The 20,513-nt window shown below is 40.4% G+C and overlaps 1 protein-coding gene across 2 annotated transcripts in view; it reads left to right on the plus strand.

Annotated features, from left to right (window-relative positions):
* si (sucrase-isomaltase (alpha-glucosidase)) overlaps positions 1–20,513 on the plus strand; it is a 90,640-nt gene that overhangs the window by 30,815 nt on the left and 39,312 nt on the right. For both annotated transcript variants that reach the window (XM_034114563.1, XM_034114562.1), the window contains exons 14-21: positions 320–404; positions 1,012–1,129; positions 5,440–5,611; positions 7,508–7,624; positions 9,957–10,111; positions 11,463–11,547; positions 16,326–16,382; positions 19,396–19,520. In XM_034114563.1, coding sequence (XP_033970454.1) covers positions 320–404; positions 1,012–1,129; positions 5,440–5,611; positions 7,508–7,624; positions 9,957–10,111; positions 11,463–11,547; positions 16,326–16,382; positions 19,396–19,520 — 914 coding nt within the window. The remainder of the gene's footprint in view (positions 1–319; positions 405–1,011; positions 1,130–5,439; positions 5,612–7,507; positions 7,625–9,956; positions 10,112–11,462; positions 11,548–16,325; positions 16,383–19,395; positions 19,521–20,513) is intronic.

Genomic DNA, 20,513 nt, shown 5'->3' on the forward strand with positions numbered 1-20,513 from the left:
ATGTATGTATATGAATATGTATATTTACAAAATGATTAAGAAACTCAATTGGTATTTTATTATTATTAATGTGACAACTTTACGTTTTCCGTCTTTTTTTCTAAGTTCCATGTAAACAAATGTGTTTATTTTTTTGCAAAAAGGCGTGTTTCTTAGTTTTGTTTAATTGTAATAAATACCTGTAAAGGAAAAAAAGTATTGTATTTTGAGAAAAGTACACATACGTACGGACGAACCAAGTAAATTATTAAAAAATAAGAATTGTTTGTTCAAACTAATATTGTGTTGAATCAAATATTGTTTTCTCATGCTTCTGCAGGATATGAATGAGGTTGCTAGTTTCGTAAAAGGGTCAAATAAGGGCTGTGCTCGTAACAACCTCAACTATCCTCCATACACCCCAAGTAAGACTCTTTTCTTTCATATATATTCTGCACCATTCCAGCTTTTCTTCTACAGTTCATTTCCTCAATGTCTGTGATCCTTTTAAAACATGGTTTAATCTAATTTGCATGTGCTGTTCCACACAAACCATCCACATATCTACATACCTTATTTTAAGTGAATAGAGAATGTTATGGGCGTGCAGCTTGAAGGACAAACACTTTGCGCAAGAAGATAGCTATGCCACAATAGCTCATGAAGTAAGTTCAGGTTCAGAAGAAAACTCATCTAAAGTAGTAGGTCCCCGGTGAGGAATTTTGAAATGGTCTCTTCTGCCATGTCTTTTATTCTGACTGTCTCCCAGACAGAATGATCATAACTGGAAAAGGCGTTCTCCCCTGATGCCACCATTTTATTGCAGAACTCCTTAGTCATCCTCTTCCTCCATTGCTCTTTCTGTCTCTCATTGTTCCCACTTCCTATTGCTGTATATATCAATGTCTCTTGCTCCTTCTGTCCCCATCGTCCTCCTTTTCTCTCCTTATCGGACTGCATCGTATATTTGGTATTCATCCCATACCTCCTCACACCTTCTCTTTACCTCCTTACTCTTTTCTCTCCCCACAGAGATTCTGGACGAGGTGATGTACAGTAAGACTCTGTGCATGGATGCCAAGCAGGCCTGGGGGAACCACTATGATGTCCACAGTCTGTATGGCTACTCTATGGTGCTGGCTACTGAAAAGTGAGTGTTTTCACAATGACAGAAGGCCAGCTTGTGCTACGGACGCCAATTTGCTGCTATTGGCAAACTCAAAATGCAGTGTGCGATGTCAAAACAGCAGAAACACAAAATATATTCAAAATCAAGTGTAGAGGCTTTTGAGAAATGGCCATGCAATTATGGAGTAGACATGGAAAATAAAACAGAGAAATGTGTCAGATCAGTTCAGTGCAGCCCACTGGCTTATGCCTTCTGTTAAGCCTGTGACCATTTGCAAGTTGGTTCCTTGTAATAAGTGCAAAAATATGTTTTAATGAGCCAGGCTCCCAGGGTGAGCGAATGAATTTCTCATCTGGGTCTGGCGCTGAAACCGTTTTAGAGCCCATTACTTACACAAACCTACTGAGAGGCATCAATGTGATTATAGGATATGATCATGGAGATATGGAAATGGATGAAGCATTAAGCAGGTTAAAGTTGATTCATGATTTATATATAGACATTGAAGGCAGCAGGATACTCACAAGTTGGTATTGTTATAATCTATTTAGGGAGGATGGCTTGAGTTGAGAACATGTTGCTAGTGAGACATATAACCATTATGTTTCATTATAAAATCAAAGATAACAACAAGGCAATACAAACTAAATGGTAGTGAAAGTTCACAAGAGAACATCAGATTGATCATTTAAAGACTACCAGTCAAGAAAGTGAGCTGCACAAAAACGGCTAAATGTCACAGAGATATAGTACAAAGGCTTCAGTCATATTTATCTCAGTTCAGGAAATGTTATAGCCTCCAAGCCCCCGGCTAGTTTTTTTTCATACAAGTCTAAATGTAGCTTCAGTTGCCGGAATTTTAATATGCACTAATGGTGATGGTATGGGAACATTGCATCCGTTAGAAAGCAGCACACACCTGCACTAATGGGTTTTCGGCTGATGGGAAATAGGACCTCATTAAACGAAACAAAATGCACTGCACACCCACTCCTTGATGCAGAGATATATCATATATGGTGAGGTTCAAAGCCAAGAGTATCAAAGTATGGTCAAAATGTTAATTATAGGTTATACTGTGTATCTCACATCAGTATAACAAGGGTTAATTCACCCTACACACAATATTTGGATATTCTGAAGTAGCAATTTCCAACCGATTCATCACTGCCTAGGTGTTTAAATGTAACTCAAATGCCAGTTTAAAAAAATAACTGACTGTAGCTTCAGCAATGTTTAGTACTCTTTCTGCAGAGGCAAATTAAGAAGTATCCCACAATTTTATTTTGATGGCACTCTATTCCTGTTACCGCATTTTAGGTGATTTGGGACATCTTACAGGTTGCAATGACATAGGACTGCAAGACATCTGAATGATCACTGATATTCAAAGTAAAGGCTTTTTCTCCAATGTATAAAAGAGACATCCATTGCACATCAATATCAAAAAGGGAAAAGAGTAAAGTTAAAGGTGGGGTAGGTAAGTTTGAGAAACCGGCTCGAGAAACACTTTTTGTTATATTCCATGGAATGCTCTTAACATCCCGATAGCAATGAATATCTGAAGTGCTTTGACAACAAATCCATAAAAAAAATGAATCTGTGGAAGCCGTAGTACTGTAAAAAGTACGACCAATCATCTGAGCCGGCCCGGCTAAAATAACTGGATGGCCTACCTGCCTGTCAGCCTTCCATCTGTGCACAAACTTATCTCGTGCCCTCATTGGTCATGTGAGCGTTCGTGTGTGTTGGAGGAGGGGCTCTATAAGGAAGTGGCAGATTTTTTCCGGCTGTGTATTTTCAAATTCTAGCGATCTCGAGCCGGTTTCTCCAAAATTACCTACCCCACCTTTAAGTATTTTTTTCTATAATAGAAAATGTATTTTTTTAAAGTCAGAGCTTCAGATGACTGTATATAAGCAACTAAAGTAGTGAAAAATAATAATAATACAAAACAAATAAGATTAAATATAATGAAGAAAGTACAGGTACAGTACAGTATAAACAATTATGAAAAGTGACTGGGGGTAACAATGAAGCCTTATAAGTCATTACTCATTAAGCACTAATAAATACACACATGTACTCACCATTACCACTATAGTGCACCAGCAAATTATTCATGAACTGAATTTTAAACAGGCCTCTGGTGATTTCTGATCCGATGTGCCACTTTCACTTTTAAATAAGGTCAAGTAAATAAAAGTGTGTAGTTTGACATTTCCAACCTTACATTGGTGGGGCTTTAAGTTGATCCTATTTTTGCCACAACATACAATAAAAAACAAATCTATGATTGAAGCCTTATTGTCAAAAACATATACAGATATTAGAATAAATAAAGCTTGTTTGACTTATGGCACTTCCCATTGCCATGTTACAGTCACAATCACACAAAAAAGCAGTTTTTACAATAGACTATTTAAATAGCTGACCTTGATTCACTCAGTCCTGGTGTGTGTGTACTCTTCCTCCCTCACATCCTTTTTCTCACTTCGCAGGTGTTTCAAAATGGTTTATCCAGCCTTGTCTCCGATGGCAAACCCTTCTTATCACTTCCCGGTGTCACAAACATTTAACTTGCTAAATTGCCATTTTGTTTTATTCCCTGGCAATATTATCCCTCACACTTTTTGGTCTCATAGCCTCTGATCTTGTCCTCCCTCCAAATTCCGTTATCTCTATTTGCTTGCCTCTGTTCTTCTCTACTATTTGATATAAATACCCGTATTGTTCCCCCTCCAATTCTCTCCCTATCCCTCTTACTTCTTGTCATTTTGTACCGCCCTCTCCTGCCATGTGTGTGTTTTTTTATCTGTCAATTTTCTCCATGTTTAAACACCCATTTGCAAGCCATTATTCATTTGATTTGAATCACGGTGGTGTACGTATGTGTGGATTGGAGGTTAGGTGGTGTGCAGTGGTGCCCAGATCACCTTGAGAATTCAATTATATCCCCACTCCATGGTGTTGACACACACACACACACACACACACACACACACACACACACACACACACACACACACACACACACACACACACACACACATACATACATACATACATACATACATACATACATACATACATACATACATACATACATACATACACACACACACACATACACTCATATACACCATGTATACATCACTTCAGGGGACATTACATTGACTTACATGCATTTCCTGGAGACTTATCCTAACCTTAACCATAACCAACACATGCCTAACCCTAACCAAGTTTTCACCCTAAAATTAATGATTCCCCTTACGGGGACATAAGGGAGGCGAGTCCCCACACGTGACTGTGTAAACAGATGTAGGTCCCCACAAGGATAGTAATGCTAGTTCACACACACACACACACACACACACACACACACACACACACACACACACACACATACATACACACACACACACACTAGAGACCATAAAAAACAGGCCCTCTGAAGTCCACATGCTGACTCAGTCCTTTGGTATTGAAGCTAGTTTGTCATTCTTTTGTCTCCTCACTCCCTCCTCCTTTCCCTCCCTCCGTCCACTAATTAAAATATATTATTGGCAGGAGACACATTTCCTAAACATCATCAGGGTTCGGTATTGTCATGGAAATCAATGCTGCTTCGATTTTCCTCATCAAACAAAAATAATAATGTTCATTTTGGAAGGAAAAGTACAACTAGCTCTGGCTCGTGTCCACGTCTAATATCACTTATATTCTGTGTCAGCATGTATGTGTGTTTGATATTGCTCACCCTCTCCACATAGCCTCTTTATCTTAAAGGTCACCTATTGTGCAAAATCCACTTTTTCATGTCTTTTATACATAACCATGTGTCCCCTCTGTGTAAAGATATTCTGAAAGTTTCAAGAAAAAATATTCACTCACTTTTTGTCCTGATCCATTTATATAAAAACCTGTCTGAAAATGAGCTGATCAGATTTTGGCCACTTTATGATGTCATAACGATTTTTTTTTTCAATCACCACCCAAGGTAACCCCCCCCCACCTTATCACCTGAATCTCCTCCTAGAGCACCATTGTGTTCTTTTTAACCAAATATCTCTCAGAGGGGCGTGGGGAGGGGCTCCTTATTTTCATCTAAAGTAACAGACAGAGAATCTGCACTTTTGAAACAGGGCTGACACAGAGGGGATTATGGGATGCTGCAATGATCTGTTTGGTGTTTGGAGCCAAACACTTCAGAGACATGTTTTGTATATATCTGAGACCCATAATATATTGATGAAAAACAGTATAATAGGGGACCTTTAACAACCTCTTTATTTCTCTCCCGCTCTGTCTCTGCTCCCCTCCCACAGAGCTCTGCAGCGTGTGTTTGGAGGGAACCGTACCCTGATGTTGACCCGCTCGTCCTTTCCAGGTGTGGGAAAATATTCGGGTCACTGGCTGGGGGACAATGCTGCCAACTGGAACGACATAAAATGGGCCATCCCTGGCATGCTGGAGTTTGGGCTCTTTGGGGTTCCCTATGTGAGTAGCAAACCTTCACAGAAGGACAAACACTGTTCCTACTATGCTTGATGCAACTGAATTTAACAGGGAAGAAATACTGTTGCCATAACGGGGATTAACTGGACTGCAAGGATTAATCTCTTCAGCTTTTTTTTTAAACAAAAAATCCCAAAATGAAATTCAGTGCTAAGCCATTTTTACTTAAATTGTCACGGCACACTAGAAAAAGTCAAGTTATGTTGGATTTTGGGAATAGAAAAACTCCTCGCTCTCAGGTTTACATTTGAGAAAATATTCATTAATTGTACTTTTGGGGGTTTTCTCTTATCCTGTAGTGTGTTATATGTTGTGCATTTGAATGGTCTGCAAAGGTTAATATCTCAAAAGTCCCTCCAGAGGGAGTTTCTCACCTATATTTAGCTAACCAATCAGATCTGAATCACCTGAAAATGAGCATAATAGGGCCCCTTTTAACACAGGCACATTTCACTGGAGGCTCCCTTTGGATCTTACCTTGTAACACATCTTAGCACATTAGCTGGAGCCAGTCGTAGCTCTAGGTATGTGTTTCACTTTAGAAAACATGTAGTTCTGGCATTCGGAAGTTTCCCTCCAGTCTTTTTTTTAAATAGGATTCAGCCTCAGCTAATTGAGATCTATGTTCAGGTGTAAGCATTAAGACAGAAGGGAAGGCAAGAAAGAGAAAGAAAGAGTGTCTGGAATGAGATCAATTAAAATGTCTGGAGGAACACTAGTTCTCTTTGTAGGAACACCAACACGTTCGAAAATACAAGACTTGCAAAAACCCACCTGCAAGTCGGTACCCAAGTGCCCTAAACGCTGTGTACGTGCATGTGTGTTGTAATGCAAACAGTGTAAGAGAACAACAGGAAGTTGAACACACACACAAGTTCACATACACCCAGCTGTGCACGTCAGGTGGTCTCCTAGATGCCAACTACATCATGGTGAGACTGTGTCAGTCAGATTTGAGGTTTCTTCAACACACACACACACACACACACACACACACACACACACACACACACACACACACACACACACACACAAAAAAGAGAGAGAGAGAAAGCAGGATAAATGGGATTTGGATCGATTCCCTCCCGTTGAGTCTGTAGTAAAATGTGGCCAGTAGTAACAAATAGAAAGCAAGCAGTCTCTGTGGACTGGCCTTTGACTGAAGTCTCTTTCTTGGACTCCAATGTGCAATTAATGCAAATAAAGATCACTGCCCACATCTATTGGCTGCCAGTAAATCTTGACTGAATAAAGAGACATCAAGAGAGGCATTTTAAAAGACACATATTTGCCAGCTATCACATCAGGGCAACTCTTTTACTACTGCACGAGATGTGTTGGCCTCAGATTCATTTGTTTATATCTGATGGGGCCTGGATTGGCTTTTAAAATATTCTTATATATGTAGCACCCATCCGATGTGGCTATATAACTCTGCTATGTATACTGTAGTTATACTATAAGTGGGGCCTGGGTAGTTTTTAAAATGAATGGCACTATTATCTAACAAATATTTTGTTGTACTCTACTCTGAAATGTAACTCCCTGCAATCGATTTACAATCTATAGATTCACATTTTATACTACATATTTAGTTTACGTTTCATTGCATCTTACTTCTATGGACCCCTTTTTAAACAGTTATTTTAAATCATGAATTACAAGTGATGAAATATAACAAAACAAGATTACTTTAAATGACCAATGGAGCTAATATACAGTATCCTAAAGGTATCTCTAAAGCATCCCCTTTTCTTTGAGTTTTTCAAATGGCATGTCACCTCTCACAATACACGGAATTTAACATTTAGGACATTAATAGAAATATACTGCAGGGTTTGGCTAAATGTCAAGCTGCCGTCCGCTGCTGTGTTTCAGATCGGAGCAGACATCTGTGGATTCTTTGACGACACCTCTGAAGAGTTATGCCGCCGCTGGATGCAGGTGGGAGCTTTCTATCCCTTCAGCCGGAACCACAACGCTGAGGGCTTCAAGGTACTGTAGAGGCGTTTTGTTCTGCAACTCCTGTATCAGACTGTCAGTTTCAGATTTATGTATCACACAGCTATTGTTTGGCCTAAAGTGCTGCAGGGTATACTCTTCAATTCCTGACATTGCATAGGTGCTATAAAATGCCAAGTGGTTAAAAATAGAAACTTCTTCAGTATCCATGGAGATTCTCATCATACCAGTACAACATTGTTGTTAACATGGGAGCAGTAGGACCTCTGATTTTGGGTTCAACACTGGGAATGTTAGCTGTTGTAAATCCATTATAGCTGCAGTGAATATTGGAACATCTGAGTCTGAAGTAAGACATGGCTCAGTGTCTCTGTGTCAGACTGATACTCATCACAGAGGTTGAGATTTTACACTTAAAGTGGACCTATCATGCTATATTTGAATAATATAGTGTAGGACCATACCTATATAAGGCATATTTATACTTTTTTTTTTTCAAAATACCAAACAGATCATGCCTCATTTCGCTCAATTTGCACTTTTTTAGCTCTGTTTTTGCAAGGGCTGATTCTGTGAGAACAGCACCACCTACAGGCCTGGCATATGTACTACAGCGTCTCCAGCGCTTTCGAACGGCAATGGCCGTGGCTGTCTCCTCCTGATTGGTGGAGTTGGCCCAATAGCCGTAGCGCCACCGTCCTGACGTCAGGACAGTGTTCAAATCTGGATCAGTTTTTATCAGATCCGTTGCAGCCCCTTTTTTAGAGATTTGGGTATGGAGGAAAATAGAGAGGGTTGTGTTTTCTGACACTTGGTGAGTTCCCTGGAACACCGGGGACACATATTCATGTATAAAAGACGTACAAAAGTGCATTTTGCATGATACTGTAGGTCCCCTTTAAATAAAAGATAATGCTAAATTATGTTAAATTAGCCTGCTGAAATATGATGAGTAGGTTTTTTTTTTATTTAAAAAACAGCATGGCATTGATCTTAAATGCCAAATATTAAGATAGAGATGTGCTAAAATGCTAACTAATCTCATTCCCGGACTACTCCAATACAAAGGCCTGCCTTGCCTTGTTATCGTTGCTAAGCTATGATTGGACAATTGTCCCACAGGAATGGGTTAACAATGCATTTGTTAAAGTTAGTTATCTTCTAAACTTGTTCTAGGTTGAAGCAGACCAGATTAACAATAACAGTCAACTCTCAATTATTCTTATAAAAATGATAATGTCAAATTATTTGAACCACAACGAAGATATAGTGATTTTTGTTGTTTCTTCAACGAGCACACTATAAATGTAAAAGTCAAATAACTTAAAATGTCACAGAGAGACACAGGAAACGCACCCGCTGTGCCTCAAACAGTGTTCATATTGATGCCACCGAGCTATTATTGTCGATGAACACAAATAACTGGGCCGACAAAAGTCAGTCTGCGACTTTGCATAGCGTGAAAATCGTTTCTCTCACAATATTCTTCATGTGACATTTCCATGCTCATCACAGCTGCAAAAATATCACAGCGCTGAGGTAAAGCTGGTGGGGGGGGGGGGGGGGGGGGGGGGTTTAAGGAAGACATGTTGTGCGATAGAAGGAGCGAGAGAGGGAAGGTGATCTGTGTGTGCTGGAGGACAGGGACATGATGATGATGAATCTGAAGTACGGTTTTCTCTAAACGAGACGGCTAATGTGTGACCTTTGCTTTGCCCTAATCATGGCTCTCATCACACGACCACGACCATGCAGGCCAATCCAAACACACACACACACACAAACACACACACACACACACACACACACACACACACACACACACACACACACACACACACAATCCTTCATCACACTCTCATGGGTGCCGAGGGCATAAATGATTAGCCAGACGAGAGAAGCGCGGCCTGTTAGCGGCTAATCACCCTCTCACTCTCCACTATCATTGAAATTAAATCATACTTTTGTTTCTTTCTCGCACATTTTTCCCTTTTCTATTTCTATCTCTCCAGTTTTCTTCTCTTTTCAATCTCTACTTTCCCATTTGTATTTCATGTAAAGTTAATGTGCATCTTAATGTTTTTAATGAAGGATCAATATCCACTTATTCATCATGAACAGGTTGGTGATTCAAAAACATAGTTCCTTGTTTTTTATTTATTTATTTCCTCTGACATTTTGTCATTCTTACCATTTCTTCTCCATTTATTGTTTTTCTTATTCAAAATAAATTCTCTATTTTATCTTCCTATCTCTTTCTCCTTGCTCCCTGCTGTTAATAAAAAAACAACTCTGCTTTCCATCCACTTTTCTTCTCCTGCGTTCATCAAACTCCATCCACTTTAATCCATCTCTCTGTCTCCAGCCCCAGGATCCAGCTGTGTTCGGCCCCGGCTCAACCCTGTTGGAAAGCTCCAAACATTACCTGACGATACGTTACACACTCCTGCCTTACCTCTACACACTCTTCTACAAAGCCCACACCACGGGGGAGACTGTTGTTCGTCCTGTCATGCACGAGTAAGTCTTTAAAAATAATTGTAAAGATGCTGTCCTCATGATTTGAGTTCAGGTCCTTGCTTTGGAGAATTGAACATGTATAGCATATGTGTATGTATATGTTTGTAGCTGATAAAACACACGTGAACATCGTTCTTAGTCCAAGATGCTCTGTTATCCTTTTTGAGGTTTTACCTTTTCTCTAGTGTGTTATATAGGTTGTTGTGCATGTAAATGGTCTGCAAAGGCAAACCCCCCCCCCCTGAAACGCTTCCTTGGACTCCTTGTTTACTTCTGTCACAATGTGATATCACTACTCTTATCGCTCTATTAGCGTCGACACGGCAGCGTGCGTTGAAGCTTGCCGGTGGGCGTGTCTGAAACTCGACCAATAACCAATCACATGAATCTCCCGCCCCGGACACACAAGCACGCGGTTTGATTGGCTAGAGCTTGTACTGGCATATGATTTGGTTGGCTGACGCTTCCATCGAAGCTTCAAAAGTTGAACATTGCTCAACTTTTGAAGCACGCCGCCGTGTGGACAGGCCGTTACGGCCCGTCCACACAGCGGCGTGCGTTGAAGCTTGGCGGTGGGCGTGTGTGAAGCTTGGGGATTTCTCGCGAGCAACGCGACCAACAACCAATCACATAAATCTCCCGCCCCCGACATACAAAGCAAAAAAGCCTGAAGTAAACTGGATATAAACTCCCCAAACAGGCAAAACCTATCACTGTCTCTGCCACCTCCCTCCATGCCTGGCTCCTCCGGTTTGTATCCCGGTAGGTAAATAGGGACTGGTCATAAAGCACCGGGTGATTCCCTACCGCTAATTTCTCCTCCATTTTTTGGAATATGAGGAAATGACCTGCGGTATGTCTCTCCCAGCATACACACGGTTTGATTGGCTAGCGCTTGTACTGGCAGATTTGCATAAACGGGATTTGATTGGCTGACGCTTCCACCGAAGCTTCAAAAGTTGAACATTGTTCAACTTTTGCAGCAAGCAACGCTTCCAAAGCTACGCTTCCCACAATGCAGTTCGGCAAAGCGTGACGTCACCCCATTCAAAGTGAATGGGCAGAAGCGTTGAAGCTTCAACGCACGCCGCCGTGTGGACGGGCCGTTAGTGTACATTTTAAGTGGCCCCAAAGTTTGTTTGTTTTAATTTAGTTGAATTCTAAACATTGAATAAAGAAAGATGAAGCAGGAAACAGTGCTATCAGAACGTTTGGTTGTCATAAAACAGCCGCAAGAAACACATATTATATTCATAACTGACTGAGGAACGTGGTCATTTTACTCAATGAATGTAGTCTAAATTCAAAATTGATATCTTATTATTTAATACAACATTTTGTCATTCCCAAGGTTCTTCTCTGACAGTAACACCTGGACGGTGGACCGGCAGTTCCTCTGGGGAAAACACCTGCTGATCACACCTGTACTAGACCCGGTGAGGCAGCTCACAACAAAACAAACAGAATAATCCCCAAACATTAATACACATAAATATATGAGCATGCTTTAGTCTTTCAAGTACATGCTCTTAATTAAAATGGACTTTCATGCAACATTTCAACTTCCATATAAGGATACAGTTCATATAGAATTGTAGTACATGGATAAATGTGTCTTGCAGATGATGGAGATGAAATGATCAGTTACACACACACACACACACACACACCCTGACCTCCACTGGGAAAACATGACATGGGATTTTCTTTGTTGCCCTCCCCTCCTCTCATCCCTCTTTCTTCTCTCTTTCATATCCTCCCTCTTTTCTCTCAGCTCTAATGAGAGCACTGACCTCATTACTAGGAGATTAGAAGTGTAGATAGAAGTGTGTATATGTGTGTTTGGCTCAGTGTGTGTGTGTGTGTATATGCCTGCTCCTGTGTGTACTCATAATGTGCGTGCCTGTAGGTGCATGTGTATGCGTGCATACAAAGCGATTGCGGTCATGTCAAAGTGGCCTGATTAATAAGCAATTTGGCACGGCCTCTTGTGAATTACAGAATAGTGGAAAGCGAATTGGTTTCATAGTGAGGCCGGGGATAAAGTAACTTCAATCAGCGTGATTGTGGCAAAGTTTCTAACACAAGAAGGGGAGGGTTTATGCTTGCAGTGCCTCAGAGTTTGAGCCCTCTGAAGGGTTGCGGCTGGGGAGCGCCATAAGGTTGTTGTTTTTGCAAATCAAAAAAGAATATCAGTGTAACTACTTTTCGACATCCTTCAAGGCATGAGGTGAAGTTGGAAACAGGGTAGATCGAAAAGGAATCCATTACCAGTGGGTTTTTTAATAGTAATGGACTGTATTTATATTGCGCTTTAATCCAGTCTTTACGACGCCTCAAAGCGCTTTACATTAAACAAGTCATCATTCGCCCATTCATACAGAGCAGTGCCATTTGTTCAAGTGAGCTAGCAAACACATTCACACACCGCGGGCCATGCCATCAGGACACATCATGTTGTATGTTGACTGGGATCGAAACCCACAACGTCTCGATTAAAAGAGGACCGCACCTCCATGCAGCCACAGTCGCCCCATGGTGTCAATCATGACCACTCGCTTGATTTCTTTCTTTAAAATCAATGTGTTCTGCATCATTAAAGTGCCCCGTTAATTAATATAGAGGAATGTCTGCAATATAAATGCATCTCTGAGGAGGAAAATCATGACCCTGATTGTAATTGTGCAGAAATGTGGACAATGGAATCACAGTGCATTCAAATAAACTTGTTCAGAAAGTTTGCTTACATGTTAGCCGGAATTGCAAGCTTCAAATCCTTCTTTTCGACCAGTGTTAGGGGGTCTTCCATACATTTTGCATGTGAAGTTAGGGTTAGGGTTAGGGTTGTTAAAGGTGTATCAATAACCAGTCGCTAACATGTGAAGATGATGCATTTAGCCAAACATTCTCACCTAATGCATTGTGGCATATTCTGACAATCATGTTTGAAACCAGTGGTTCACACCACAGCCATGTGGGCAGTATATAGTTAGAGGATAGCAGGGTTTTTCTTTAGTGTTTGAGGGGGTTACAAACATATCATCCACAGAACAGGGGGTGGTCTAATGGAGAGTGAGGTAGGCTGAAGATTGGAAGGTTGTGAGTTCAAATCTCGCCAGGAACACCACCACTAGTGTGCCCTTGAGTAAGGCACTTAGTCCTTAGTTACTCCAGGGAGAATGTCCCTGTAATTGGTAATTGTTAGTCGCTTTGGATAAAGGCGTCAGCTAAATGCAATGTAATGTAATGTAACAGAGTGTGTAAGGTTTTGAGTAACATTTGTTCATGTCCAGAATTTGGGTTAAACCAAATCTGAGCAAAGAACGGAAGATGCTCCATGCTGCTTGGTCAATACTGACAATCAATACTTACAAGACCCCACGTGAACCTCCCCTCCTACTACTGCAAACTGAAGTTCATGACAGATGGAAAAATACAAAATAGGTTCATGGTAGCAAGCAAAACAAGCTCTGATTTAAAATACAACAATATACCAGAATATATATACACATAAACATAGGATCATACTATGGTCAACACACGGTTGTATTAAAAAATCTGGATCTGATAAAAATGCAAGATTAATTGTAAAATACAGCAAATTCGTACACACAGTGTGTCGAATTCGCGCTCCTTGAGCAATGTACATTTTTGACATTGAGTATCTCACACTTTCATGTTACTCTAAATCTACCCATGTATAGGTTTACTACAGGAAACTTTAACTATAATTTATTTTTATTTTTCTATGACAAACATGCCTGCTAAAAACAAAACCTTGTTGTAGAAAAGTAACAGCAATGCAGTTTTGCACAATGACATGAACAGCATTTTACCTCCACTTGAAAATACTCCTCTCCTGACAACAGATCTGATGTGGCTGAATATTATTTTGTAGCGACAGGTAGCTGCTAACGGGGGGTTTTATTTAAGCATTGGTAAGAGCAGGTAGAACAGAGCACCCACTATCTGTCACAGGTGCATCCGCTTGCAAAGGGCCACATGAAGAGATAGTGTCATGTTCCCGAGTGAGGTCACATGCTGCTCTCCAACAAACCTTAACAATGTACCTCCGTCGTTCTCATATCTCTCTGTCTATTTCTATTTATCGCTCTGTCCGCATGCCTCTCCCTTTCTCTAATGATGCTCTCGCTCCATCATTCAGATCACTCGATGCTTTAACCTTGATCTCTGTGATAAACTGGGGATATCTCTCTCTCTCTGTCATCCCCTCTGGTCATGATCCATGCTTCCACACCCCCCCCTCCCCACCCTCTCTTGCCCATTACTCCCTTTACTTTTTAGCTTATCCTTTCATCAAACGTTGGTTCCCTTATCTCATCTGCATTCTCTTAATCAGTTCCTGTCAACTCACCCTTGTGATCCCATTTCATTTCATCCCATATACCCCCCGCCCCCCCCCTCTCCCCCCTCCCACTCTCTCTTTGCCTCTCTCATCCGCCTCTGCTACCATCTGATCATCCTGCCAGTCTGAATCTTTAGCTCACCTGATCAAATCTTACCTTATGGCTAACTGAGCTTCAGCACTCCTAATGAGGATGCAGGCCTCATGCCCTGTCCCTCTCCATCACAGTTAGCAACCATGCTAAGTCCTGCAGTCCCTCCCCATTTAGTCAGTGCGGTGAGTGATAGGCGCCGCGAGCAAATCAGACACCAGAAAACGAGGTAGAGGGGGAGCATCCATTTCCCCGGGCTGTCATCCCGCAGGCTGTGCAGCAGTTGTGACAGGTGATCTGCCTTAAACTGCCACTGTGGATCCCAAAGAGGTCATTAAGTCATTGGATTTGGTTAGCAGGCCATTAAAGCAATATGTCTCTGTCATATTTCACTCTTTTTAGAGTTTCAGGTTTAATTTTAGAGTATTTTGCATTACAAATGTGTTCTTCTTTGCCTAATGTGTTCCTTTTTCCTGTGCTGGTTTGTGAAACAGTCAACCGTTTTCCTTTGGACATTACAGTCAAAGTCAAAGTCAACTTCATTGTCAATCTTTCAGTTTGTGTGTACAGACAGAGAGATCGAAATACCTTACAGTACACTTCTTTTTTGCTGACAATTTTATCAAAGCAACTTACATTAAAGGTAGGGTAGGTAAGTTTGAGAAACCGGCTCGAGATCGCTAGAATTTGAAAATACACAACCGGAGAAAATCTGCCACTTCCTTACAGAGCCCCTCCTCCAACACACACGAACGCGCACATGACCAATGAGGGCACGAGATAAGTTTGTGCACAGATGGAAGGCTGACAGGCAGGTAGGCCATCCAGTTACTTTAGCCGGGCCGGCTAAAATGATTGGTCGTGCTTTTTACAGTACTACGGCTTCCACAGATGACATTTTTTTAATGGATTTTTTGTCAAAGCACTTAAGATATTCATTGCTATCGGGATGTTAAGAGCATTCCATGGAATATAACAAAAAGTGTATCTCGAGCCGGTTTCTCAAACTTACCTACTCTACCTTTAAGTACAAACTCAAAAAAGCAAGAATCGCGTAGGTACATTAGCTTATCGTGCTACGAGGCGGGGCTTAAGTGCTATGCGCTATACGTTTTTTCTTTTTTTGGAATGACCTCTAGTCCTCTCTTCTTTCACCATGCATGTCTCTTTCTCTCTGCGCCTGTGTTTTGCCCTGTCAGAAAGAACAGGCAAGTGACAACGCTATCAAAGGCTTGGCGCTCTTCTATTGATTGCTCCTGTCTGTCCACCACCTTAAGCTATCAAAGGCTGTCACCTATCAGTCGTCGCTTCATGCTGTCTTTCCCATCATCTGTTGCATCATCGCACTGTAGACTGAAATGTCACCGGAATTTGTGGAAACTTTATATCAGATGGAGAGAGGGTGGGCAGTTTTGAAATAGCTCTCCCTGATGGAAACATTTGATCTTTTATACTTATTTAATATTACATTGCAGTGATTTGTGATGGCAAGAAAAATCCTTGCTTCCTTTGTGGTCTGTTGTAGCTTTTCTACTCCTGTTTAGCCCTGTAAGATTAAAGTGTGAGGATTGGTGCAGTGAGCAAAGAAAAACATGTTTCTGGCTGCAAAAACAAATCAAACACAGGCAGGCTTTCACACAGAACACAAAGCCGATGTCTAATCCAAAAATCTGAGCTTTATAATGCAGTATTTATAGGATACAACAAGCATGATATGCGCACATATAACATTTTTTGTGTGTTCTTCTTCTCTGCAGGGTAAGGACAGGGTGTGGGCATATATCCCAGATGCTGTGTGGTATAACTATGAGACGGTAAGAATACATTCTTCTCATTCTACAATACTTTCTACTAAAGCACATCCCTTTCCACTGCTGATGAGAAATCATCAGTAATGTATATGTATAACAGCAAACATGGTAGACACTTAAATTCTTCCTTGTGAAATGATTGATTACAGATGTTCCCTTTAGAAACTTTGCTTTAAAAAAGATTTATTTTTGTGTTTTTTGTAAGTGCTATAATAGATTTTTCTTTAAAACATTTTTTAATTAAGGAGGTACTTCTGATAAAATGCAGATATCATTGATTTTCAATTTGTTTTTCTTTGTTACGATGATCATAAATAAATTATACAAATATGAAAATGAGAATAAAATGGCCGCTCAACATAGATAGCAGATTGGGTGGTTCAAATCTACATTGAGAAACACATACAAAGTATAATCATGTCTCTGTTACTAGACATCATAAGCCTTAGGATTTTGTACAGATTTACCTGATTATTTATAAATATGTAGCGCTCAACATAATGATGCAAAATGGCTTTTAATTATAATGTTACAGCAGTGGAATTAACACATACACGTAGAACATGTGTCACGTCAAAGTCTTCACCTCAAGTTCTTTGTTTGAGACAGAGACTGGGGCGATAAGACAGAGCACGAGAGGCAGGACAAAGATAGACTGAAAGAGGGGACAGGGAGGAGAGGAGGGAGACTATCTCCCTGACAGAGACATAAAAGAGGTGTTGAGCTCCTTCGGGACCTTATTTGGGCGTCACAGTGGCGATGTAAAGCACCCGTTGATCAGATGAGCGATTAGATTGGCTGTCTTGCCGCCGGCCCCTTGTCCTGGTTGGTCCCCTGTGATTATCTGGCTAGGAGGATGGAAGGGTTCGGGGGGAGTATTGATGTAGTGAAAATGACCGTGAAAAACATGTTGGAAAGAAATAACTACCAAGAAAAAGGGACGAATGAGGTAAAACACAGTCAGGATGGTAAGAGAAATAGGTCAAAGGGGCCATTTGGTATATAGGTTTTTGTGTATTTAAATGGTCTGCAAAGGTTGGGAAGGCTACACTGGGAAGATGGGATGATTGGCCATCAGGGATAAGAAATAAGAGGAGAAGACAAGGCAAGAGAAGACCTCCTTAAAGCAGACAATGAGGGGGTGATAAGATCTGAAATTGCTTGTGGACGCTCCACTAACTCCAGCCCACACGCCTGCCCATACTCTACTGTACTGCATAAAGTGGCACACACATTCTCCAACACACAATCCTCTGTGGGAATGGAGGAAAAATGGGATAGAAAAAAGAAAAAGAAATAGAGCACCACAAGAGAGAATAACATGACGTGGAGAAAGAAGTAGGTGGAGAATGAGAGGAGATGGAGAGAGGAGAGTTTTAAATTGTTTAAGACCCGACTGAGGATTCAGTCCCCGAGGGGATCAGCAATTAACTTCGCTCTATCTGGGCCCTCAAAGAAATGAGAGAGAGACGGGAAGGGAAAGAGAAATGTGTCTCCTCGTCACAAATATATGCTTCTTAGAATAATCCAAAGTATAATGATTATGTTGTTATAATGCAAAAAGTGACACATTTTTAAAGTCACTCAGTCATCGCATTATATTAACTTTTCTTGCACACATTTCCATTTTTTAAAACTTTGATCGATACTCTTGTCCAAAGTGTATCTAACAGCAATAAGATAGATAAATAGGAGTAATAACATGTTACTATGGGTATAATATTGGTGTAAAATGTTAGTTATATGGTTAAGAACTTGTGTATGGGTCCAACAAAGGTTTAATATTGGTGAGGTTTGGGTTTAATATGGTGTAACATCGGTAAAACATAGCTGTAGTATGGACATGGGTGTAATATGGGTTCAAAAGTATATATAATGTATACCCTAAAAAAAAACATCACACTTTGTAAAACTAAAATCATGAAATGAACATTGTAATTTTAGCCCATATACATTGGAAAATAGCAAAATATATTCATGCCCAACCTAACCTAGCCCATTTAAGGGAATCAAATGCTACTTTTGAAGCTCACAGGTTTTAACATTAAAACACTTTATAATCTACTAATACTACTCTGAAAATATAGCAGAGGAAGTATATCATTTTCGGTATAAAGTAGCCGATAAAGTGATCAAAAATCTGCCTAGCTTTAAACCACAGGGGGAACATTAGAAAAGAAAGTTATAAACAGGTCCTTCAAAGCATTTTTTAAATTATTTTGTTTTGTAAGCTAACACAATAAAACTTATGAAACAACTGACGCAATCAGGTCCAAGTACCTTAAGTATTTCTAAGAGTGGAATTTGTAGCTGCAAAGGCCAATAGTCATCATCAATCTCTTTGTGTTTCCGTTGTTGTTGTAACTCAAGAGTTAGCATTGTTAGTTCAGTGTGTTTGATTGAAAATCAAATCTGGACCCAAATATTTCTTAGCAGGGTTCCAGATCCAGACAAATCCTGCACTAATCAGAAAGGTATTGATGCACAAATTATTACTTTTGCTATAAGGTTGGAGAAAATGTGATTGGTACGTAGACAAAACAAATAGCCAATCATTTTGAGCAGTGCTAACCACAGGATGCCGTGATGCTGCCGATAGCAAAATGCTAGCAGAGGAAGGAAAGGTGGATGCTATCGGGTAGCCTAAGGGCACAAATGGGATCTTATTTTGGTGGATGAAACCAGACCTACACTTATAAGGAGGCGTGTGGTGCAGTGGGTTGTGCGTTGGTGTTCGGATCAGGGGGAGCACAGGTTCAAACCCCACTGCAGTCAGCATGTCGTTGTGTCCCTGGGCAAGACACTTCACCCCAAATTGCTCCTGTGGGGATTGTCCACAGTATTGAGTATGTAAGTCGCTTTGGATAAAAGCGTATAATAAGTAACATGTAATGTATAACGGGTCCGTTTTCACCAATGAAATATACAAAAAATATCCCTAAAATGGGCGATTTTGCCCATACGGAAACACAAAGAGGAATTTAAGTGAGTTAATAGATCGTGTTGTACCAATCAGATGGAACGACTGACAGACCGCAAGAATCACGTTGATATGTACCTGCCAGCTGACAAGCTTGGTTTACACATCAGAGGGGGGGCAATCCTCCCAACACAGAGACCTGATGTCACCACCACATACAGGTACACACACACACACACACACACACACACACACACACACACACACACATGTATCACCTTAAATTATGTGTAAATATTTTAACAAGCTATTAAGTACAGCAATAGAGTGGTGCAGTGATGATATATTGTTGTTGAGCATTGCAGGGGCTCCTTCCACAAAAAGCAATGGGATTTTTACATTTTTGGGGAGTATTATGGGAAATAAGATAATAATCTCAACACATTAACACCACTTTGTGATTTTTGAAGCCAAATGCTTGTGACAGAAGTAAAAAGCTAACGCTATAATAATGCTACATCACGGTCACATTGATTCCTGTCACCACCGCTTAGCTAAAGGCGGCTAACTTAACTAATGCTTGACAACACTGCTAGTAACTATCTATCTATACATCTTTCTATCGATCTTTAGCGTGATGAAGTTTAGAAGTCTTTTAAAGTCACTTGATAGCAACCGCCATTTTTAACACATACAGAAGCCTCTGATATTTTTAAGCTAAAATTCAAGCGGCAGAAGTCATAAGAAAACGTTAGGCTATAAACAAACATCATCACGTTCACATGGCTGCGCATCACCATCGCTAAGCTAAAGGCGGCTAACGTTTGGCGTAATGATGTTAAGTAGTTTATTTAGTCACTTGTTAGCAACCGCTGTTTTTAAGACACATAGAAGCTTCGGAAATTCACCAGTGGGAATGTATGATGATTTTTCTGTCTTAACCCTTAGATGCATAAGTGGGTCTTTTTTGACCCGGTGAGGTGGTTTTCTTAGAGTATCTTTGTAATTTCATTTTTTTATCATTTCATATTCCAGCTATTCCTCAAAAAACATGTTTTGGATATCATGCCATTCAAATTTTAAATTTACATTTTAAGAAATTGTAGTTTTTGTATTACTACCCCAAGCTTCCATAAGTGGGTTAAAAATGACCCGCATGCATTTTCTATGGAATTTCGTTTTTTTTTTTTAAATGTCAAAAAAATTTCTAAAAT

Source organism: Trematomus bernacchii, unplaced genomic scaffold (genome assembly GCF_902827165.1).
Source record: "Trematomus bernacchii unplaced genomic scaffold, fTreBer1.1, whole genome shotgun sequence".
NCBI classification, from domain to species: Eukaryota; Metazoa; Chordata; class Actinopteri; order Perciformes; family Nototheniidae; genus Trematomus; species Trematomus bernacchii.